The sequence below is a fragment of the Blennius ocellaris genome, assembly GCF_963422515.1.
Source record: "Blennius ocellaris genome assembly, chromosome: 8".
In the NCBI taxonomy this organism is placed as follows: Eukaryota; Metazoa; Chordata; class Actinopteri; order Blenniiformes; family Blenniidae; genus Blennius; species Blennius ocellaris.
In genome coordinates this window covers 20,552,736-20,577,169 of record NC_137657.1, presented here as the reverse complement: position 1 = coordinate 20,577,169, position 24,434 = coordinate 20,552,736, and the positions used below count along the sequence as shown (strand labels likewise).

General features: G+C 41.3%; 3 protein-coding genes across 4 annotated transcripts; all 3 read left to right on the top strand.

Annotated features, from left to right (window-relative positions):
- Nucleotides 1–2,640: 2,640 nt before the first annotated feature.
- Nucleotides 2,641–5,957, top strand: fpr1 (formyl peptide receptor 1). The gene is made up of 2 exons (XM_080500745.1): nucleotides 2,641–2,674; nucleotides 3,430–5,957. Exon 2 carries the CDS (start codon nucleotides 3,441–3,443, stop codon nucleotides 4,599–4,601), a length of 1,161 nt encoding a protein of 386 aa, XP_080356871.1. The 5' UTR covers nucleotides 2,641–2,674; nucleotides 3,430–3,440; the 3' UTR covers nucleotides 4,602–5,957.
- Nucleotides 5,958–8,681: 2,724 nt separating this feature from the next.
- Nucleotides 8,682–9,683, top strand: LOC308133245 (chemerin-like receptor 1; the record flags this gene model as incomplete). Its single annotated transcript, XM_080500546.1, has 1 exon — nucleotides 8,682–9,683. One exon carries the CDS (start codon nucleotides 8,682–8,684, stop codon nucleotides 9,681–9,683), a length of 1,002 nt encoding a protein of 333 aa, XP_080356672.1.
- Nucleotides 9,684–10,596: 913 nt separating this feature from the next.
- On the top strand, nucleotides 10,597–17,433 carry LOC308133391 (uncharacterized protein). 2 transcript variants are annotated; one of them, XM_080500743.1, is made up of 3 exons: nucleotides 10,597–10,704; nucleotides 10,960–11,087; nucleotides 14,900–17,433. In XM_080500743.1, the coding sequence occupies exon 3, from the start codon at nucleotides 15,039–15,041 to the stop codon at nucleotides 16,941–16,943; it is 1,905 nt and encodes a 634-aa protein (XP_080356869.1). In that variant the 5' UTR covers nucleotides 10,597–10,704; nucleotides 10,960–11,087; nucleotides 14,900–15,038; the 3' UTR covers nucleotides 16,944–17,433. The 2 variants fall into 2 exon arrangements, with proteins under 2 accessions (XP_080356869.1, XP_080356870.1); XM_080500744.1 differs by lacking the exon at nucleotides 10,597–10,704 and having other exon boundaries at nucleotides 10,872–11,087.
- The last annotated feature ends 7,001 nt before the right edge of the window (nucleotides 17,434–24,434 follow it).

The window sequence follows — 24,434 nt, the reverse complement described above, 5'->3', positions numbered from 1 at the left end:
CATGTTCAGAGTCATGTTTTGCAGTTTCTTTTATTCAAGCCATGCAATACAAGTGTACAAGTGTGTGGGTGCGGGGTGCAGCAAAATCAAGTGTTGAGGGGAACATCGTGGGAGGAAAAATGAGGATGAAGTCAACAATTCCTCCCCACACAAAGGTAGGGCATTACACCAGGGACAGGACACCAGCAAGCACACCCCCACATCCATCTTGCTCTTATTACATTATAAGCTTCTTTTTTCTCTCTCTCTCTTCCTGTTCTTCTGGATACTTGATTAACTCGACATGGAAAATCCTGAAGTATGTTTGATGTGGGGCTGAATTCGCAACTCTTTTAACAACAAGCCAGCCTGTGAAAGTTGGGGGATTTTGAGGGCTGCATTAAGCTGTGATATAAGAGGAATGTGCAAGGCAAGTGTGTATAAATCAAATTGCTTGCAATTACGGCTTCAAGTTGCTCCGGGGTAGTTGTATGAATTCCTCTTTGTTTTAGGCTTGCGATCAGGTTTACGGTTGTTTGTTCACTGCTGCTTTTTATATTCCTATAAATTCCCCCCCCCCCCCCCTTTGGTGTGTACTGCAAACGTGATCAAAAAAACTCTCAATCAAATACAGTTTCCTGGAAAACTCACGTTGGTTCCATTTGTTTCGTCATTCATAAAATCTCAACAAGTTGAACATCATTTGAAAAATGATAACCTAAGTCCAAATGATACCATTTGTAACATTGCAGAATAATGGAAATGTTCTCCATTTGCAGCATTTTGCAGCAATAAGATGAGGTTCTACATCACTAATCTGTTGGCTCCAGTGTCAGTATTGTGTTATGTCTGCTACTCTGAAAGCCATACGAAAAAAATAGAAGAAGAAAAAAAAAGAAACAACAGTTCAAATTATGTGAAAATTCCAGTTATTGTCTTCTAACCTGTATTTTTCTTTTGCAATGTCATCCCACGAGCCGGACTGGACGTTCTGGTGGGCTGGTTGTTTTACATCGTGCCCTGTGTGTGTGTGTGTGTGTGTGTGTGTGTGTGTGTGTGTGTGTGTGTGTGTGTGTGTGTGTGTGTGTGTGTGTGTGTGTGTGTGTGTGTGTGTGTGTGTGTTACAACAAAAAAACAACCACCAGTGGGGGATTTTGCTCTAGGCTCAGTGGGAAACTTCCCAGGGTGGAAAACCATCCAGGTCCGCCATTGGATATTAGAGTCAGTCCCACATTTAATTGGATGGGGAAAAAAAAAAAAGTCAACATAATATTACAAGCCTGTGTCCTTCCACCCACCATTAAGTTCTCACTTCCCACCCTTGAAAGAGACAATGTCAATTCTCTACCTGCATGTCCAGATGTCAGGACTCTTGGTCAACACGGAGCGATTACACTAAAACCTCAAACAAACATGAGCTCAACCAACGTAGAGGGAAAAACACATTACGCAGCAGGAGCATTGGTGGGGCGTATGACAAGTCACAGACCCACTCTTTCTCAGACAGTCATCTCAACAACCCACAATTTATGTATCTACTTGTTTGGTGACAGGTGTTTTCACTTTTGGAGTGCCCCCAATGACACAATCTCTATCATGTAGCATACAAAGAAGACATGTCTCAGGCAGGAATTTTGCGCATCAGAATCTAGATCTTCTTGATAGGAGAATTCCTTTTTCCTGAGGAGTAAACCTGATGATTGCACAAGCACTTACTCAACACCCTTTGCATCAGTGCAGACCATCTATCAATGACTGACGGTCAGTTTTCCCAAAACCTCCCAGTGCTTTTCTCCATGAGAAGCGAATTAACGCCACGTAATTCTTTTTTGCATTTATTCAATAGCGTTGGTGTCTGACGTAAACTACTCAGACGTTTTGTCATGATCTGAATCTGCTATTAGTCACCCGGTTTTTACACACCAGCAACATTTTGGCAAGGCTCCTCATTTCGTGGTGATCCTGAGTGCCACACTAGTAGAACCAGAGTATACATTAGTAAGCTTCATGACATGGCCTGCATAAGCTTCTAGGCAGGCGTAATATAATGCTATCCATCAAGTGATACCGGGAAGAAGGGTGTGATTGTGTCTAAGTTTAGTCAGTAGCAGAGCACAACAACCACATTCCTCGGCCAGTGTTTATTGAGTGCCGAAGAATAACATGAGGTACTGGAGGTGATGGTGTGGATCTCACATCAGGTCTAACTGAACCAGTTCATAGAGCATCTGCGTAATTTAAATAATCTCGATTGACTTCAAATTGTTCAGGATGGATGGATGGATGTGAAGTGTCCAGGTCTCGCTTTGAATCCTGTTCAGCTCCTGTCTAAGAATTGTTTTTTCCATTACCTTTTTTTTCCTGATAGATAATGTTAAAGGATTAAGTGAGCAACTTATTGTGCAACTCTACTTTTTAAAGGGGGAGAGAGAGAGAGAGAGAGAGAGAGAGAGAGAGAGAGAGAGAGAGAGAGAGAGAGAGAGAGAGAGAGAGAGAGAGAGAGAGAGAGAGAGAGAAAGAGAGAGACTACCCGATCTCCTCCATGCAGAACATATCCTGGCACGCGCGTCCCGCAGCAACGTGGTGTGTGACGTCAGTGATATAAGGCGTCAGGAGGCTGAGCTCCGTAATTCTCCTCAGACTCCTCAGAGCGTCCGCGGAGCAGCTGCTGCCTCAGCCTGGATCCATCAGAGAGGTAGGGCCTTTGTCCTTGCGCAGATGACTTTATGGAAGACTGAAGAAGAGGCGCTGCACATGAGTTTGGTGCAGATTTTAACATTTAATTGTAGGAACTTTGTTGCTTTGTTTCACACAGTTGTCAACTCAGCCTCAGCCTGTACTGCAGGTCTGCACAGCGGGAGAAAACTTTGTTTCATGCAATAGGCTTTTTTTTTTTTTTATTATTATTATTATTATTATTATTATTGTGGCTCCTGTTTGATCAGAAATGTTCGCTCTTCAGTCCCTCTTCCCGTTTTACATTTGCTTTGATGTGAATTCCACACAGGGTTGTGTTGTGGTTTGGCATGTCGCACAGGGCTTGCGGAGGAAATATACTTTTTAGGTTTTTTGTTTGGGTTTTTTTCATGAATCTGCTCATGCACAGAAAGTTAAACAACTTTTTGAACGTTTTCCTTCGCTTCACGGGGAAATTATCTGAATTAATTCAATTTTATTTAAATGGAACCAATGACAGTAATCTCACATTTTAACAGAGAATAACTTTATTATTCCACATGAGCAAATAGCGTGGAGACTGTAGAGAAGAAAAGGCTTCCTGCAGAACCAGGCTCAGAGGTGGAGGCTTTCTGCTGTTCAGCATGGCTGGGGTTATGGGATAGAACGATAGAAAAATATTGCCATTGAAAGGAACACTTTATTGAGGAAACAAGTTTCGTTTGTGCTCAATGTGAAATGATAACATTGCTAACTTTTTGCATTTTCTTACAGGTAGTAAAACAATGATGGATCTACTGACTGCTACCCCTTTCTACTACTTAAACGCAACAGACGACGCTGTAGGAAATGGCTCTCTGTATGACGACGATGAGGACTATGACTACAGGGACGAGCATCCCTACAAGGACGAGCACGCTGAGCTCAGACAGTCTCTCAACATCATGTCTCTGATCGTTTATTGCCTGGCCTTCGTGCTCGGCGTGCTCGGGAATGGAGTGGTTATCTGGGTGACCGGTTTCAAGATGAAGAAAACCGTGAACACAGTTTGGTTTCTCAACCTGGCAGTGGCCGACTTCCTCTTCACAGCCTTCCTGCCCCTAAGTGTGACCTACACAGCCATGGATTTCCACTGGCCGTTCGGCAAGTTCATGTGCAAACTGAACACCACGGTCAGCTTCCTGAACATGTTTGCCAGCGTCTACATCCTGGTGGTGATCAGCGTGGACAGATGTGTGTCTGTGGTGTGGCCCGTCTGGGCACAGAACCACCGGAACGTACGCAAAGCGTCCGGTGTGAGCCTGGGTGTCTGGGTGCTGGCGTTGATCCTCAGCTCTCCGTACTTCATCTTCAGGGACACTGGACCGTCGTATCACAACGAAGACATCATCAACTGCTTCAACAACTTTGCTCTTTCTGACGACTATGAAACCCCGTCGGTGAATGAACTGCGACAGTTTCGTCACCAGGCGATGACCGTCACCCGCTTCCTCCTGGGATTCGTAGTCCCCTTCACCGTCATCGTCTCCTGTTACGCGGTCATTATCCACCGACTGAGAAGGAATCGAACCCTGGCAAGCCAATCAAGTCGCCCCTTCAAGATCATCGCCGCCATTATCATCACGTTTTTCCTGTGCTGGGCTCCCTTTCACATCATGGGACTAATCGAGCTGGTGAATCACATGGCAAATTACACCAGCGTGACCCTTGACCACGTCATCACCATTGGCGTCCCGATAGCCACAAGCTTGGCCTTTCTCAACAGCTGCTTGAATCCACTGCTCTATGTGTTCATGGGCCAAGACTTCAAGGATAAAGTCCGCAAGTCCATCCTGAATGTGCTGGAGAATGCCTTCCAGGAGGAAGTGTCTCGCTCCTACACCTACACAAACTCAATGGTGACCAGTCGGAGCAAAGACAAGTCAGTTTCTGATGCTGAGGTGTGAGAGTGTTCATGTCATCGACAAAACATCTACTTCAAACTATACATAGTCAAATAACTGTATATAACTCATCACTTTTTCTCTTTTTTTTTCTTTTTCTTTTTTACCTTGTCTTCAAAGTTCTTCAATAGGACTCTTTCAAAACCTAAAATGTATGTCACCATTAAATTGACATAGTTTTGTGGACTTTTTGCTAACTATAGGGCGATCTAAAGCTTACTTCCTCATCAGTACATTATGCCACGTTGGGGATTTGTAGTACAGAGCAATTTATAGCTTGCAGTTGATTTATTTGTGAGCTGAAACATACTGAAATGATAAGTTGCTGTTTTTTTAATGCTCAGTTATTTATGAATTTTGAGGGTGCAGAAGAATTAAAAAAAACATTAACACCAGTTTTATTTTTTGCATATCAAAACAAACATCTATACATACATCAAATTTGCGCATCCAAAACTACTAGTACCTGCTACTAGGTTTTTTTTTTCTGTTTTTGTTGTTATTGTTTTTGCACTTTTGTGTTCAATTGCAAAAGCAACATGGCGCAATAATTTTGGTTGATGAAGATGAAACTGATCAAACAAAGGAGGAAGTATTGCTGTACATAGAACATGAGGCCTAAAACTTGTACAAAGCATAAAGCTTAAACTTGCAGTGTGCAATCTTTGTCTCCCCCTGCTGCCGACAAGAGGGATTACAACAACACTCTCAGGCGCTTGCGGCAATGCTTCTACTCCAACTCGAGAAGCTTTAAAACACTGCATGTTGATCAGACTGCCGGATGCCTCCGTCAGGACTCCAGTGGACATATTCACAAATGAATAATTTCATCTGCATTCACGTTCGCAATGTGCAAAAGTGGAAATTCATAACTTGGTCAGTTGAATCCTCTGTAATGCAAATTACCCGTTGCTGTACAATAATCAGAGGGAAGGCTGAAGACCCCATATTTATGACTTCTGTATACTTTGTGATACGGAGCTCGGATGGCAGTAGGCTTAATCACAGTTCTGTAAACTTTAGTAAGGACATGAAGATGATGTAAAAAGCTCCCGCAATGGTATAAAACTCAAAATTTACATTATGAGTTCTATTGATTGAGACATAATTTTACACAAAATAACTATTCAAGATGACAAATCCCAATTTTCACTCAACACGGCCATTCAACCTATGTGGATTGTGTATTACAAAATACAGCACATGACACACATTTGGGGCTATACATCAATTAAATGTGACGTTCAGTGTAACCACATTTTGAACGAAGAAATCATCTTGTAACACTTTGTTTGTTTTCACATGCATTCAGACCTTTTTCCAATATTACTTACGAATAAAATGACTTTCATTTGTTCTCATCTGATTATAAGGACAGTCCAATGTACTGCATCAAATACATGTGATAGTGACTCCTGAGACCGTTGTGCATAAGTGACAGTGACATTGTATAATACGTTTACTTCACACTGTTGATGTTTTCTCCGGACAGCGGTACGATATTTGTGGTCTCCTATGCAAAAGCATGCATGTTGTGGCATATGACAATTTTATATGTAGTTTTTGATTGTGGATTTTTGTCTCAATAATGTTTAGTCTAAGCTATTCAGGTTATTAATCATAAAGTATAAACTAGTATTTGTATTTCAAAAGTGGAACCAATGAATTATTTGCTAACTCCAAGTTTTAATAAGCTGTTAAAGCTCTTGATATGTAAACAATGTAAATATGTACGAATGTCTTTCTTTCGCTCTCACCAGAGTGATCAGCTCCTTTCACAGTCGATAAAGGGTGAAATAACTTGTTGCAGTTGCTATTATTAAAATGTTTTTGGACATAAATGCATTTTTTTTTCTCACAATCGTACGTAAATGTTTTAATGGGCACACAAAACAATTGCATTTAATTTTGATTTATTCAGTCTCAATTATAACACCACATTTATTACACATGTGCAAGCATGGGCAGTAGTAGAGAAACAATAATGTCTCTGTTGAAGACAGAGATGTCTTAATATGTCACATATTAGTGAAGCAACATCTGTCCTCTGCATTGAACCCAGCCTCCAGGACCAGTGGGCAGCCACTGGGTCACACCCGAGTAACATTTGAGGGTTAAGGGCCTTTCCCAAAGGGCCCGCAGTGGTTCTACGTTCACCACCACTCTCTTTAAAGAATTCAAAACCAGCCATCTTTCTATTACAAGCTTGCTTCTAACATGAAGCAGATCCAAAACCAGAGTTGGTAGCTTTGGCCTTGGACCAGTGTGGGATAGTGAGAAGGAAGAAAACATTACAGAGAACAAACAAACATCTCGTGACTCCACGGGCTGAAAACTTCATGGGGGAAGAAGAGATAAATCACAGACCCAGTTCTATTGCAAGAAGATACAGAGAGGAGGAGAGGGCACAGGGTTTTGTTTAAGAGTCAGATATAGCCTATTATTATCTATTATCCATTATCTATTGAGCTGACATGGAGCCAATCCAGGAGAACGATTCCGAATAAAATGATCCCGCCTATATGTTTTACCAGACTTGACCACAAGATGAAGCTGTTTCACGTCTGAGTCCCTCAACAGATGAAAAGAGCAACAACATTATACAATTTAGACATATTGTATTTTTTGTATTTGAGTGGCTTATAAATCGAAATGACATCACCATGAATTAAAATTAAATACAAATTTTGTTTAAATGGAAGTCTCACTATTTGTGGGAAATTGTGACTAAAGTTCACTTTTCAATTGTTGGATTTATTGTGTTTTTCTCTGTTAAAAGCACCGAGAAATGACAGAATGATAGAAAGTGTTATGTGGTGCTATATAGATAACGTTGAATTGAATTGAATTGTTTGTTTGTTTTTGCTTGTTTGTTTGCTTGTTTGCTTGCAACAAACTGTTGAACATGAGGCATTTTCTTACTTGTGAAATGCACACATCGTGCCGCTGCTGCAAGAACCAGACCTTCACAGCCAAAATGCATCCTGTCTTGTTACATCACCAGCACTTCTTTTTGAGGTTGTTAAACCAATCAATAGGAAGTGGCGTTGCCTTCATGAGGACAGGAGATGTTTAGAGGCGGGCGGTGTGTGGGAACAAGGAACGACAGCTTCTTGGCATCTGTGAACTTTTCAAGTGATTTTTGTAGGCAAACGGCTTGGGGAGCCACCCTGAAGTGAGAATTCCAATATTAGTCCATGTAATCCATCCGTAATCTGTAATCTGTCAGTTTGATCAGAAATAAAGCTGCAGATTCATCCGGAGTCAACTGAAGAGCTTTGAGAAGGTATGTTGTTACATTTGTCATTTTACACTTAGGTTTCTGTTAGAATTATAACTTGAAATGTTATTCCATTCATATTTGGGCTTGGCGTATTGCTAAAATACCAGGTTCAGGTGAGATTGCAAGGCCTCAACAAACCACTGCATCAAACATTCAATCACACAAAATTTAAAAAAATAATAAATAAATATATGAAATTGTCAAAACTCTATTTGCATTGAGCAGATACAAAAAAAAAAAGTAATTATACTCCAGTAACTGCTTCAAAAAACAAACTGTAGACATGTAGTCTACCAGAAGTACGGGCTGGGGAGATATTTCTCGTTTACATGCAACACACTTGTGCTAAATTCATCTTCCTCTGTCGCCTGATATTCTCTGTATGTTTGCCTCCGTGACAGTCGTTTGGTCTGACGCTTTATTTATTCAGTATTCAGTACACGTCTTCATGGAATCTGCTTGTAAATTAGACAGCTCATATGAAAACCAGTGTCTTCCGTTACCAGTGTGAAGCATAACGGCCGACACAACTATAAGAGTCCCGGGGATTACTGATTCATTTCAGTACATTATCAGTTTGTGCATCGACTGGGCCAAGAAATAAAAGACAAGAACCAGGAAGCAAGGCCTCGACAATTTTTATATCTGCTAATCTGTTTGTTCTTCCTGTTGTCAGGGAAAAGCCAGACGAAAGGATGGAAGTGACTGCTTCCCCGACTGATCACAACACGACCCAACCTGATGGAGATGGATTACTGCTGTTTGCGAAGTTAGCCGAGCTGAGAAAGGCTCTGCACATTATGTCTCTTGTGGTTTACTCCCTGGCCATGGGCCTCGGCGTGCTCGGAAATGCAGTGGTTATCTGGGTGACCGGTTTCAAGATGAAGAAAAGTGTCAACACCGTATGGTTTCTCAACCTGGCAGTGGCCGACTTCCTCTTCACTGCTTTTCTACCCCTGACTATAACCTACACAGCCATGGATTTCCACTGGCCTTTTGGCAAGTTCATGTGCAAGCTGAACAGCACCGTTGGCGCTCTCAACATATTTGCCAGCGTCTACATCCTGGTGGTGATCAGTGTGGACAGATATGTGTCTGTGGTGTGGCCCATCTGGGCACAGAACCACCGGAGCGTCCGCAAAGCGTCCGGTGTGAGTCTGGGTGTCTGGGTGCTGGCGTTGATCCTCAGCACCCCCACCTTCGTCTTCCGGGGCACCGGGCCGTCGTTTCAAGATGCAAACATCACCCACTGCTTCAACCATTTTGGTCTTCCTGATGATTATCAAACTCTCTCAGTGGTGGAGCTGCGACTGTTTCGTCATCAAGCCATGACCATCACCCGCTTCATTCTGGGCTTTGTTATTCCGTTCACTGTCATCCTCTCCTGTTACGCTGTCATAATCCATCGACTGAGGAGGAACCGCACCCTGGCAAGCCAATCCAAGCGCACCTTTAAGATCATCGCTACCATTATTGGCACTTTCTTCCTGTGCTGGGCTCCCTTTCACATCATGGCTCTGATAGAGTTGGCAAGCTTCAGTGCGGTTTATCAAAGTTTAACCTTGGTCTTTGTCATCACTGTTGGATTCCCGATAGCCACAGGTCTGGCTTTTCTGAATAGTTGTCTCAATCCGCTGCTCTATGTGTTTGTGGGCCAAGATTTCAAGGATAGAGTCTGCAAGTCCATCCTGACAGTGCTGGAGACCGTTTTCCAGGAAGAGGAGACAAACTCAGAAAGTTACATAAAATCCGATGAAAGCAGTCATAGCAGGAATAAGTCACCCGCTGACACTGAGCTGTAAGATTTGATGGGGTGAAAGAAGTTGAGTTCCATTGTAGTATGAATAACTCGTAATAAAAACCCGAGACGTCTTTTGTGAAATGCTTTGCTTTATGGGAAATCTTTTGAATGGGACAAAATAGATGCAGCGAGTCTGTCATTTTGGGTCATATTGGTCGGGAGAAAAAAACTGCTTAATAATTTCAACATCTAAATTACTTGAGTTTGTGGTTGAATGTGGGGAGTGTCAGTGACAAGATTGTGAAAAATAAGAGGAAGTTTCTGTGCATGTCAAAAACACAAACTCTGTGGAGATGATCTAAAGTGATAGTGTGGTGTGCATGTGAGCATTGTTTTCTGAAAATAAAATATTGTTAATTTGGACATGTTATATACGCTTTGGAAAGTGTCCTGTCATTTATTTAGCGTTTTTATCGGGCTGATGCTCAAATAAATGTTTTCCTTTTGATGTTGGAGTCATTTGTATATTTGTACATTATAAATAATATATATAAATAATATAAAAAGAAAATATAAAGAACAAAATCCAAAAGAAATACACGTTTTTTTCACACAAAAATAAGAAATCAAATTGATGGAAAAACAAATGCAACGTAAAGACACTTTATGTTGTATTAAAGTTGCATGGGGGGGGGGGGGGCTGTGAACAGCAGTTTCGGAGCTCCACGTGTCATGTCAGATCTTATTAGTATTTTGTTGTTTCCACTCGTCTTAAGAAAACGGCTTTTTTATGAAGTTGATGGCTTCTGTGGAATTTTCATTCTACAATGTGTCCCATGCGGGCTGGTTTTGGTCCACATGTAAGCTTGACAACGCCCCTGTCGTTGATGACGTTTTCCCCGCCCCCTTGCTCCACTCTCCAGTAGGTGGCGGTAGTGCGCGTTTCACGCTCGGTGGCGTTCACTGCTGTTGAACTCGAATAAGAGGCCGGTGGGGCCTGGTGCAGCCTGCAGATGTCGATCCCCGCTGGAGTCTCCGCGAGAGAAAAAACATCGCCCTCTTAAATGTAGCATATTCTCTCGGTGAGTCTTGTTTACGTTGTATTTTTGTATTTTGTCTGATCGACAGTGGGCTCTCAGCTTGCACCGTTTCAACGCTGTTGATGTGTCGCATTAGCCGATAGCCGCCTAACGACGACAGGACGCGGTCTGCAGGGCTGACCCGTCTTATTGTGGACTCCCCACATATTATGCTTGTCTCCATAGCATTTAAATGGTGTGATCGAGCTGCCTAACTACATCCTATCACCACACAATTGCTCCCCCATCTCTTTTTAGCTTGGTTCGCGAGTTGTATTTGGCCACAAACCGCGGTGGATGAAGACTGAACATCCTCCACGCTGGATGAGGCTGAAGGAGGAATCAGACATGAACCCTCGCTGTGATCCAGTGTACTGTTAATGGCGGTAAGTGCACTGTCCCTCAAATGTGTTTAGAGATTTGTGTGGAAATATAATTGTCTTGCGCGGTAAAATTCACATACTATACAAAAACCTTGCTGTAAGCCTTGACGTTATGGCCACATGCTTTATATTGTATACCCCCCCCCCCCCCCACACCCCCACCTTATGCAGCATACTGATCCTCTGTGTTTAACATTGTCCTCAGAACAATAATAACTTCTGCAGCAGTCTGAGCTTCAGTAGCTCATCTATTAAATTGGATCCTGTGGGCCAGCAGTTGCTCCTCAAATGCATCAAGTTTTCTGCTTTTTATTTCATTGGATCACTTTTGTTATTCCTCAGCATGATTTGTTTTTTTGACATGCTCTGACAGTCCCTGTCAAACTTGATCAGTCCCTCTCTCTTGTTAATAGATGTGCTTCGAACAACATATATGATAATATGACTACATGATATATTCCTATTGTTGTTTTTAATGTAGTGATTGATGGGTGAATTTGCACAAAACAATCCTGCGGAGGGCCCACAAATGGAAATTAACATCATCGTAGTAAAAAAATATTTTAACGTGTTAAATATTTTAAATTAATCGCCACAATTAATGCGTTCATTTTGAAGGCCCTCATATATATGCAGAGGTTTCGATAGGACCCTTTCAGAACATTTTGGGTTTCTTTTTGAGGTAAACTCATCTGTATGATGACCTCTGATATTATTTCTTCCAACTCCAATTGTACTCGACAATTTCGAGCTCAAAAATAAGCAGCGCCGATATCATTTACATTATTATTTACTCATTCTGATGTGATTTGCAATAAATGAAACACCTAAGTACATTGCTGTTTTTTCAGATTTAGGTTTTGTTCTTTGAATTAAAAGTGCTTTTTTCTGTTTCCCCTAATTCACAAGAGCTGTGGCTTGATGGTCATGATTTAGTTTTTGTGGTAGAAGCTGAGTAGGTTGTTTTTTGGTTTAAAAAAAAAAAAAAACACTTGTGCTGTTGACATCTGGCCAGTTGTTCCCAGGTATGCAATGTTAAAGCATTTAAGTGACATACAATCTTTATTCAACATAATGTAAGGCTGTTTGGCCAAGTATCCTGCTGTGCAGAGCATGAATGCACCATGCATGAAAACACAATTTATTGTAATCCAGTCAGACTTTTAGCATTATGTGTGAGGCACACATTTACAGTTACAATATATTGTGTACCCCTATAGTTTAAAATGGTGTCTGAGGAAACCCTGCTTGACCTTTTTGAAAGGAATCTGCCGGCTTAGAATGTTCATTGTTGTGCCTTTTTTTCATCAGGGGAATGCTGTGTTTACAATGCTCTATGAATGAACACTACAAGAGACAATGGCTTTATGGCCAGGAAGTTGTTATTGAATTATGGAGATCACCTGGGAGACTGTTGGGGTCAGAGGTCAACCTTGAGTGTCTCGAGCTCAGTCCTGCATGTAAATTAGTGGACAACATGACCTATGAGCAGTTGCCACAGATATTTTAACCTACTCAGTCCCATGAAGAATTGATCAGTAATTCGTTGTCTGACTGTCTGGCTTCATTTGATGAACAGAGCTGTGGGTGAAAGTCTCTCTGCCAGATGATGAATTTATTTAGACGTGTTCCTATCAAAAGCTAGGGCAACAAATACCATTAAGCCAGAAATAACAAGGTATATGTACTTTTTCTTCTTCTGAATTGCACCGGAGTTAAAGTTTAACTACTCTCCCAAGTACAATTTTACTCCAATGAAATTATAAGTAAAAGTAATGCATTACTACACACCTGTGCATGAAACGGCAAAATAAGTTGAAGTTGTGGCTCAGTCTTTGATGCTACGTAGACAATTTTCCATTTTATGCCTCAATTATTTAAACTGCTACCGTCACACATTCCTACTCCCACATAATATTTTAATTTGACTGACGCCACTCTGTTAAGTACTTTACATGTCCGTGAAGCAGAAGTGTCTCAAAAGTTGTTTGGTGTACCTAACTGCTAACCTTTGAGGCCCAGTCATGTTTCATTGCAAAGCATATCAAACTTGACTAAAGCAGGACGAGCAAATGTTTGAGCAATTCCAGTGAACTTGTTTGAACTTAATTGCGTAAGAATAAAGGTCCATGCATTGCGAGCATCTCCCTATTGGCCATCTCGGTGATACTGATGTTTTTTTATTTAAAAACAAAAAACATAACGCAACCTTTACACGCCACAGTCATTGCCATAATCTGCATTCCGGAAGTGGGTCAGTTGTTGACTTGTACAAGTCAAAGACGCAGATATTAAATAGAGCTGATTAATCCGTCTGTTTATCTGAAACACCCCAAGTGCATCAAAGCAAATTTCCTAAGCTACGTTAGTCTATCTGTTGAGTTGGACCGCAGTCTTCCGGACACTCCACTCTTTTTTTTAATTTTTTAATTTTATTTTCTTTTTAATCAATCGTCAAGCCATCCCAATTTTTCCTCTTTTTCAACGTCTTTCAAATCCATGCAGTGTTATTGTTTGCCCAACAGATATTCCTCTAACATTCAGTCTGAGGAAAATCTACTCTACGTAGGTCATGAGCGTTGTATTTCAGCCTCGGTCTGTTGTGCAAACTGCTAGTAAACATGCATAAAAGTGCGAACGCTAGCTGGAATTCCCAGTTTCTCGTCTCCCAGCTCAATAGCTGAGAAACAACAGCGTCGCCGCTGCTGCTGTCTTAAAATAACTTCATACAAATCTTCGTTGTGGGGTCATTCCAGTTTCGCTGTTGAATACAAGGACGAGGGAGAGAAAAAGGTTAACAGAAATATCATTGTTTGCAAATGTTGCTTGAAACGTGTCCTATATGTAAAAGGAAACTCAAACGTGCAGCTCCAGTGGAAGCACCTTGATGCATCGCTTTCTGACAGTCGTGAAACTGTGTCCCAAAACCGGAGGTTCAAAGCGAACTGTGAGTTGAGTGTAACGTTGCACTCCTGCTATGCATGCTCACAGATGATTGTATGATGGGGTTGTCCTATCCCATGACTTTAAATTCGCCTTCCCAACATTTATCATGGGCCAATGACATCTCTGCTGCACTTGGTTTGATCCCCGCAATGCATTATGGAACAATGAATAGAAACGGTTCCACGGTGTAACAACTAACAACTGTCTACTGGAAAATATAATGGACTTATGTCGTTGGCTTCTAAACATTTATTTATTCAACTGTCAAACAGTCATCGGGAGATTTGTGTACTTTTGTACATTTATGATAAAACGGTACTCATACGAACTGAGTTTGTTCAGCATAACAGCAGGGTTGTTCCAACCCCCTTTCCACTGTGGGATTGTTTTGTGGTTAATATGCTTTTTTCCCACCAGCTCTAAATGAAACCTCAAAACCCCAAGATGGAATGTTTTTTGTTTTCGGATCCGTTTTTGTTCCGCACTGTGAAATGATTGTTCATGGGTCAATATGCATTTATGTTGGACCTCAGATGAATTTTGTCTCTATCGTGGTAAATTGTGTTTACTCCACTTGTCTTTTTGTGGTTCTCTGAAAACCCACTGTCCACAACTGCTATAGAACAAGTTCCCCTTTGCCATATCTGTGTTAAAATGGTTGCAGGTTGTGGGGTCATTCCAGTTTCGCTGTTGAATACAAGGACCTTACTTAATTGGCAGCCACAGTGAGACCAGATGAACCTGTGGTGGTCAATGTATTGTAGAAGTTGATCCCTTTGATATGAAATATTTAGTACTTTTATGACAGTGCAACATAATGGCTATGGTAAGAATTTGAGTTGATGGGCCCAATTCTTTCTCTTTTTCAGATCCTTAAGGTGTCGCATACAACCTGGAAAGAGTAAGGACATCTTTTGAATGAAGACTTTCATTACCATATGGAAGGCCCCCCCCCCCCCTTTTTTTTTTTTCCAGTGGTTGAGATAAATCCATCTCTATGTTAAAGTGATGCCATCAGCAAATGGACAAAATCATTTCATCATGGAGAAGAAATCAATGAATTCAGGTGGAGATTCAAGTACTTTCATTTGTACCGAGTGTGGAGATGGATTTAGTCATTACTCCAATTTGTTGGGCCATATGGCTGTTCATGGGCCTTTGGACTCGTTCGCCTTTGATGGCTCATCCAATGGATTTGAGGTCCCCCGGGAATATGTGCTACAAGAAAATGGCACGTTAACTGTTGTGGATGGCTTGCAGTCACATTCCCCTGTGAAACCACTATCTCCTGGGATATTGCCATCTCATCTGTCGTCTCCCATCACACCATTCTCACCAACTCATAGGCCACAAACTTTACCTTCCAGAGATATCTTCAAGCCAAGGCCATCAGACCTAAACTGGGAGAAGTCTCGCCAGGGCCATTACCGCTGTGAAATATGTAACAGATCCTTTAATAGTCTGCAGAGTTTACATCGTCACCAGCAATATCGAAACACCGAGCGAGGTTACAAGTGTACCTTGTGCTGCAAGATCTTTGAGGATAGGCAGGACCTAAAGAAGCACCTGCAAAATCACGTCAGGGAAAGATTTCACAGCTGTAATTTTTGTGGTAAGCGATTCCTCAAAGTGGACGCACTAAATGCTCATCAGAAAGAAAATCACCCAGCCCCGAAGGCCAGCACTTTGTCTAAGCCAGAGAAAAAGCTTGAGAAAACATATACTTGTAGGAAGTGCAAATTGAATTTTTTCTGGATGTCAGACTTCCAAACCCATTCACTGTACCATTGTAAAGGCAAGGAGCCTGATGGATTGTTTGCCTCAGAGATTGAAGTTGAAGTGAATTCTAAGAACCTAGACGATTCCCAAAGGGAACTTTTTCAAAGCAATGGCGCATCCATTGATGTTAAAAGCAACGGGGCTAAAGGAAGCATTGGGGATGAAAGTTGTGAGATAGACAATGAATACTCTTCTACACCATACAGGTGTGGTTTATGTGGGGATCGGTTCCACAACTTGACCACTCTGAAGGAGCATCATCTCACTCATCAAACTCAGGAAGAGATAGATCAATTAAATGAAGAATCCCAAAAGCCTTTTAAGCGAAGGATTCCGCCGAAAGCCAAGCGTAGGAGAAGTAGCAGCAATCCCAATGGGAAGCTGCATCCTTGCAAGCACTGTCACCGTGTTTTTAACCATTCCAGTAGTTTATCTCGGCACATGAGATACCATAAAGGGACAATGCATACATGTGTTTTTTGTGGTAGGCAGTTTCCCCAGCGTTGTGATTTGAGAAGGCATGTCGTCATGTACCACAAAACCGAACTGGATAAGAAACCTAGTTTGAAACTGCTATACACAAGCACGCAAAACTTGCCTCTCCCCAGATCACTAGACATCAGTACAAACGCAATCCTTGCTGAAGAGAATGCCAAAAGTTCCTCCGACAGTGAACAACAAATGGTATCACCAGAGCAGAGTCCAAAAGAGAAACTATCAGGGAGAACTGGTCGAGGAAACTACAAATGTCAGGAGTGTGGCAAGAAATTTGGGCTGCTTTGTGTGTACCAACGGCATCTACGCTATCATAAAAAGGAACCCAGTAAGAATCCGCAGGACCCCACTCAGTTGAAGAGCATGTCATCCTATGAGTTTGATCTTCAGAATAGCCCAAGCTCTGGGCAAGCAGATGATATGGGAAAAACATCTCACAGCCCCAGCATCAGCATGGATTCTGTCCTCAAAGAGGGCAACACGGAAGACATTGAGGATAACTATATGGACCTTTCTCAAAAAGATAAAGGAAATTCTACCGAGGTTTTGTATGAATGTACGGAGTGCACCGAAACGTTCACTTGCTTGGAGACATTTCTTCATCACCAGACTTCTCATGGCTCAGAAAACAATGGGTAACTATTCCATCTAACCCATTCCTCACACTTGGTACAAACAGTTTTTCATTGTTACAAAGCAAGCAATTCAAATGTTTACAATGTTAAGTGGTATAACGTTTGTGCAATTCTCCTTTAGCAAATGTACTTCATTACATATTTAGCATGTTGGAAAGATTTTACTTTCTGGTGATTTCAAGAAAGTTATGAACAGATGTGAAGAGCTTACCAAATGTTTAAATTATGCTCGGATTAACAGGTAGGCAAAGTTATAGTGATAAGTTGAATTAATTGTGATATATTGCATGTATCAACATTGTATGACCCACACAAGTTGTAATGACCTTAAAAGCCCTATTGGCTTATTACAAAATAAAGCAAAATATTTTCTTTCTTTTTAGTTGATACGTTTATCTGTCAATCATATTGCTGTATTTATAAACATGCTTCACGCAGTATAACACATTTTTAATTTGCCATATGCACAAATATATATATATATAAATGTTTTGTTTCAAAAAAGTATTGCCTTTTCTGTAGATTTTAAATTTTGTAATAAAAACTGTACAGACTTAATTTGAAATCAGTTTTGCTTTTCCTTTTTTTTGTCTGTATTTAATAGGAACATTGTATTAATTTTGATTTGTTAAAACCAGCTGATGCTGCTATTGTGAATGTGGTCATTTCCAGGTGCTTTGAACAGAGAACCCCAATGTATCCACATGCGCAAGCAGATTTATTTGCGACTGCAGACAGGAAAAACTCCCTTGAACAGGAAGAAACCTTTGCAGAAACCAGACTCAGAGGTGCCGGCTTTTCTGCTGGCCAGTTGGGGTGAGGTGATGGAGGAGAGGAAAGGATAGGATAGACAAAGAGATAGATTGGGGAGGGGATACAAACCTTGGTTTTGGTAGGAGGAGGTCAAGAGGACAGAAGAGAGGAAAGGAAGGGACAGATGGATAGATTGGGGGAGGGATATAGATCCTGGTTCAGGTAGGTGGTGGTGGGTCAGTGTTTTGAAATAGCCCTTATTGTAAGTTTTAGTAAAAAGAAAAGTCTCGATTCTGGCCTTAAAAGTAGAGACTGTTTCTGCTTCCCTTACTGAAACTGGGCTCTGGTTCCACAAAGCGGGAGCCTGAAAGCTCAAGGCTCTGCCTCCCATTCTACTTCTAGAAAACCTAGGAACCAACGAAGTGGTGTTTTGGGGAGATATGGGACTAACAGTTCTTTAAGATATGATGGGGCTGGGTAGGAGGAGGATTTTTTAATTCTATTCTAGATTTAACTGAGCTAATGAAGAGAAGTCAGTATTGGAGTGATGTGATCTCTTATGCTGGATCTTGTCAGGACTCTCGCTGCAGCATTTTGAATCAATTGAAGACTTTATAAACAGTTATTTGGACACCCTGACAATGGGGAGTTACAATAATCTACTCTCGATGTAAGAAATGCGTGGATTTGTTTTTTAGCATGTTTCTAAGTTTGGAAATATTATGTAGGTGAAAAAAGGCCGTCCTGCAGATTTGTTTAATGTGCGAGTTGAACTGCTGGTCCAAAGTGACTCTCAGACAGTGTTGCCACAGTTATTTTCAAAAACTAATCTGATTGAGTACTAGTTATTCCTTTAAAAGATAGCATAGTTACTTCATCGATTACTTATTAAAAACAACCAAGTTAGATTGCAACTTACTTTTTTAGTTAATTTCAGCAGCTGCTGACAACACCCCCCACCGTCGCAATATAAAAATTACAACTGGTTTTGCCAAAAACTCTGCTGATCACTGCCTCCTGCTGATACATATTTAACCTTTGACCTTCATTCTTTGTTGTATTTATCTGACGCTTATCAGATTTTTACTATTACTAGTATTTATTTACCCACAGATGTAGTTGTAGTTTATTGGTGCACTATTTCTTTATTTATTTGCACTTTCTTTATTTACTTGCCCCCCCCCCCCCCCCTCTTGGGACAAATAAACTTTATCATTGGTTGATTAATTTAAAAAGGGTGGGGGGCTTATTGCAGTGTTAAGGTTTATTGATGACAATGGTTGGTTACAATTCTTTTGTGTTACCTGAACGCACTGTTCTAGTGGGTTGTTATTGGCTGAGAGTGGAGAAGGGGGCTGGTTGAGCAGTGTTTGCATACATGCTGCTTGTGTATTTCTCAGGGGGACTTTCCACCGGAAAGAACGAGGGGCTAGTTCAGCGCCAGGGCCAGAGTTAGCACCAGTTCTTTGTCTTTTCACCGCCAAAGCCGGTTCTTAACGCACTAAACCGGTGCTCCGCTGGCTCCACTTTGTTGGGCCAGAGAGGAGCCAGGCCGGGCCCAGATGCAGCAACAGCTGGGGGCAGAGTTATTGCAACTTACAAGGCGGAAGAGACACTGAACCGGCTTTCTGAATTCTACAGTGAACACGGAGCCCCGGAGAGATTATAGAGAAAAAAAATTCAATAACGCATGGGAACGATGTAATAAGCGAATAATAGGAGGGAATGAGGTCATTTAATCTGTGATAATGGCCGCGGCTCTCAAGACTGCAGTGCTTGGACAAAGTAGCTTTAATCTGATTACTGGTTTGGAAATGGTAACACATTAGATTACTCGTTACTGAAAAATGTGGTCATATGAGAGTAACGCATTACTAATTAACGCTGCTGCCAGGTTCCCGACAGTGGTACGGTCAAAGTAATACTGTCTAGTGTTACTATATCTTTAGATAATTTCTCTCTCAGATGCTTTTGGCCAAATATAATTTCAGTTTTATCCGAGTTCAGAAGCAAGCCTTTATGTCTTCAAGACAAGCTTCTAATTTAGAAAGTTGATGAGTATCCTCTAATTTGTGTCATCTGCATAACAATGGAAGTTGATTGAGTGTGTTTTCAGAATATTCTCCACAGGAAGCATGTATAAATTGAAAAGTATAGGACTTAAGACAGAACCCCATGTTTAAGCTCAGTCTGGACTGAAGGGCCATCATGAACATAGATGAAGTGGAAACTGTCTGATCCATGTGATTGGAGCCAATTTAGTGCTGTACCTTTAAGCCCGATGTGTTCTCGTCTCTGTAATAGGATGTTATGATCAATAGTATCAAATGCAGCACTGACATTTATGAAATTATTTCACACTACATCACATAATGTCAACATGCCATTTAGCATCTTCCATATCGAGTTGGTTCTGTCTTCTGGATCAACTGCCCAGTTGCACATGCGGGCGGCACGTATGACAGCATGTAGAATGGTATGTCTATTTGGACGTCCTGCTCAAAATGCATAGCGGGAGACTTTTTAGGTATTTTGAGTCATGCCCTTGGTGAATTGCACTTAAAAAATGTAATCAAATTAATTATGATGATGGATTAATTTGTGTTAACGCATCAAATTTGACGGCCCTAAAAAGAACTGCAGGCCTCACTTGCCCCTGTTGAAGTCACTGTTCACGATTCAGCAACTAGAAACAGACTGGGCAAAAAGGGCATCTATTGGAGAGTTATAACGCAAAACCTACTACTGACTAAAAGAGCACAAAAGCACATATCACATTTGCCAAAAAAACAGCTTGATGCTCATGAAGACTTTTATGAAAATATTCTGTGGACTGACAAAAGAAAAGTTGAACTTTTTTGAAGGTGTGTATCCCATTACAGCTGGTGTAAAACTATCAGCATTTCATAAAAAGAACATAACGGTCAAACGTCGTGGTATCGTCATGGTCTGGTGCCATGTTGCTGCTTCAGGACCAAGATGACTGAGGGGGCCAAGAATTATTTTCTCGACCAGAAAGTTCTGAAAGAGGATGACTGCCCATCAGTTTGTGACCTTCACCACAAACACAACTGTGTTATGAGGCAGAGCAATGATTAAAACACCTCAACAAGTCCACCTTTGAAAAATCTATGAAGATTTTGCAGTTGCGTAATCCTGAGACCAGACTTAAATCTCATAGAGATGCTGTGTGGCAGGATCTTAAACAAGCACAGATTGAAAACCCTCCAATGCGGCTCAGGGCCGGTCCACACAGGAACGTAACCCCATCGTTTTTGTTCGATCATCCACAATATTTTTTCCCTTTAATGAATTTAGTCATTTGAAAACTGCATTTTGTATTTACTTGGTTTATCTTTGTTTAGTATCAACCTTTGTTTCATAATCTGAAACATTTAAGGTTAAATATAATTTTTAAAAAAACCTCAAGAAGGGTGCAGATACTTTTCCACAGCAGGAGAAAAATGCCCTGCATGTTGTAGATATTGTTCTGCTTTTTCGCACTAGATTCAGGCCCAGGTCCACACGAGCCAAAACAAGCTTTTTTCTCCCCGGGGTTCTGAAAAAAAACTTCCGTCCACACGTCACTATGAACATTGCTCAAAACGAGGCCGAAGGGCATGGAGTACATACGCCAGGCCTTTAGGGGTGCTGTAACTTACCAAATACACCAAAAAGGCAGAAGACATGGCACACATAGAAATTTAAAAGTAGACTCCTGCTCATAGACTTCTAGAGTTGTATCCTCCTGCAAGCATTGGTAGCTTGTGCAGCTCAACCTGGAGCATGTAGTCCGTGATTGTTGTGGTTATTAGATGACATCGCGGACCGCGGTGGCGAGAAAAGGCGGAGTGATTATATCATCTTTTTTCCACAGCGGATCGTTTTTGCCGTACACACCTCAAATCCGACCCTGGTTTTAGAATTCCCCCACTCTGGGACCTGTGTTTAAAAAAAGAAACATTTCCGGGCTCATAAAATAGCGCATTGTGTGGATGATCGGTCAAAAACGGTGCGCTTACATGAAACGTGTCCTCATGTAGATGGCCCCTCAGTTAGGTTGCTCATCAATCATCTTCTTCAAGACTACATTTTTATTTGAATCAGGTGCACTAGAGAGGTATTCCAATGAGCCAGAGCTGTGGGCTGCTCAGGAACAGTGATTGGGGAAACAAGGGTATGGGATTGACCATTTAAGTACTTGAGTATGCCCAAAGCAGTGTTTCCCAGCCTTTTTCTTTCAAGCACTCATCCTCAGGTTTTCTCTGAGAAAAGCTGCAGACCTCCTTTTGGGCCTCTGATTTTCTGACCATTACAGTTGAGGTAAACAATGTGTGATACACGAACTCTCACCAAGGTAAAAGTTCTTGAAAGTTCCCAATGTTTCCCTCTGATTTTAGAAAGTGTACTGTAATAGGCATGTACCAATACAATCTTGACATCCTTTGAGCAGACAAAGCTGCAGGCTTAACGATGACCCTTCGCTACTCTCCAAAGGGGTCCCAAACCCTATTTTGAGAAACACAGGTCCAGTTGATCCCTTTATGATTGCATGTCATTTGGATGACAAGTAATCTAAGGGAAAGTTAATGGCATCTCAAATATACTTAATGGATTCCATAACAATAGGGAGGAAAGTAAGCTCTGTCTACTCAAAGGGATTAACAGCATTTAGGGGTAAACAGACAATATTGCATTTGGAAGGGGTGAAACATCTTCTATTTAAAATATGAATTCAGAGTCTGAGCATTAGTGTATGACAAGGTATAGAAACATTCATATCTTGTCTCGCACATGATTAGTGTCTGCCCCAAATGGTGGATTGTGAACAAGACATTCCTATGTCAATCTTAATATTAGGGTTACTCAACACTGAATTTAGCTGGTATTGACATCACAGTTGCTAGACCAAACCTTAGAACCAGTAAATTATATTTTGCCTTGAAAAAGAATGAATCACATATATACTTTACTTGAATTTTAAGAAAATATGTAGAGACTTTGTCACAATATGAGTCATACCACTGATCACTAGTTAAAAATATCAAACTTAATTTTTGCCATGTTGATATGACAAGATTTTTACGTCCTTGGTGCAGATTTTGAGCGTATTTACCAATTGTATGCTTTTAAATTATTTTCTGATCATTTCTTGGGATGTGAAAATCAATGTCTCAAATGATCCTGCAATACCAAGTATGACCACTATGCTGACAGTTTCTCAGGATTCAGAACTACGTCTCAGTGCACTACTTCCAAAATGCACGTGTTCCTATGGAAGAACTCAACAAAATCCAATCACTGCAGTTGGAGCAAATAAACTCTTTAAGAATGCAAACATTCTATGAATTGTTTTTATGCATAAGGAGTAAGCAGATGGTTCTGGACCTGTATGCACAGTGCCGCGGTCGTTAGTACTCTCACTCAAGAATCTGCAGGCTTCACATGGTGGAGCCAGTGGGGAGTTTGCATGTTCTCTCTGGGAGGGTATGAGTTCACTCTGGTTTCTTTCTACTACCTAAAACCATGCATGTGCGTTCAATTAACCCTAAATTGACTGTAGGTATGAATTAGGTGCGTCTGTTAATACATTTAACCTGTGATGGGCTGATGAAGTGTCTAGAGTTTACTGAGAAGTGCCCTTGAACTGTTGTATAGAAGATTGATGTGTGATCCAGACCTCCTTCCAATAATTTATCCATCTGTTATACCAATTCATTCAATTCAGGGTGGTGGGGTATTGGAATTAATGCAAGGTGCACCATTGTATATGCCCATCATCAGGCATACACAAGGACAATCTCTCTCAGACACATTCATTCCTATGATCAGTTTGGAGTAGCCAGCTGACTTTAGACACATGCCTTTGGCGAGTAGGAGGTAACCCAAGGAGTCAGGGAAAAAAAGCATGCAGAAAGGACAACCCCAACCATGGATCATGTCAAGTGAGTGTGTTAACCGCTTAATGAGAGACACGGGTGACATAGAGGTTAAAAAAGCAGACTTGGCATCAAAGGTTCACAGGTGTGAATCCCATTGTCAATAGGTTACCACTATAGGTCCTTGAGCTTCAACCCATTGACCCCAACCAGTTTTCCTGGGTTCCACTCCATGACAGTCCACTGATGTGTTGTTAAGGTTAACTTTGCATGCGATAGGTAAAAGCAGAGAAGTAATTTCATAAAGTGGATCATTAAAGTATGCTTTCTCTCATCACCCCTGGATCGTGCACTGTGGCAGACCACTGCTCCTGGCATGTGTGGTTACAGTGAACTACCGGTAGGATGGATTAAATGCTGAAAAGATTTTTTTTTTCCCAAGGTGGTCAATTAAATATGCTTTATTTTCCATGCGGTTTCTGTTCATCCAGTTTTATAGTGTACATTTAAATACACCAAATGATATTGACAACTTGCTCTCTCATCCATCTCACCACCGAAATGCAGCCATATCCATAAGAACCTGCTCTCCGTCTGGTTCAGTTGTAAGTCCCCCTCCCCTCCTTACAGCAACTGGGTTTTTTTCATGGCAACCGGTTGACATGTACCTCCTGCCAAAGGGGTTTGCAGTAGACACACACACTGGAGGTGGCGCCATTTTGTGGTCGGTAGTGCACACAAAATGGTTGTATGCAGCTCCTTAACCCTTCAGATGCCAAGGACATCCTGCAGAGCAAACCAGCAGGCATGCGTGTGTTGGGCTAGACAGTAATGATGACAGCCAGGGGACATGAGCAGAGTGG

Bases quoted from the DNA above. Each gene is read 5' to 3' on its own strand.
- fpr1 (XM_080500745.1), top strand. From the start codon at position 3,441: ATGATGGATCTACTGACTGCTACCCCTTTCTACTACTTAAACGCAACA.
- LOC308133391 (XM_080500743.1), top strand. From the start codon at position 15,039: ATGCCATCAGCAAATGGACAAAATCATTTCATCATGGAGAAGAAATCA.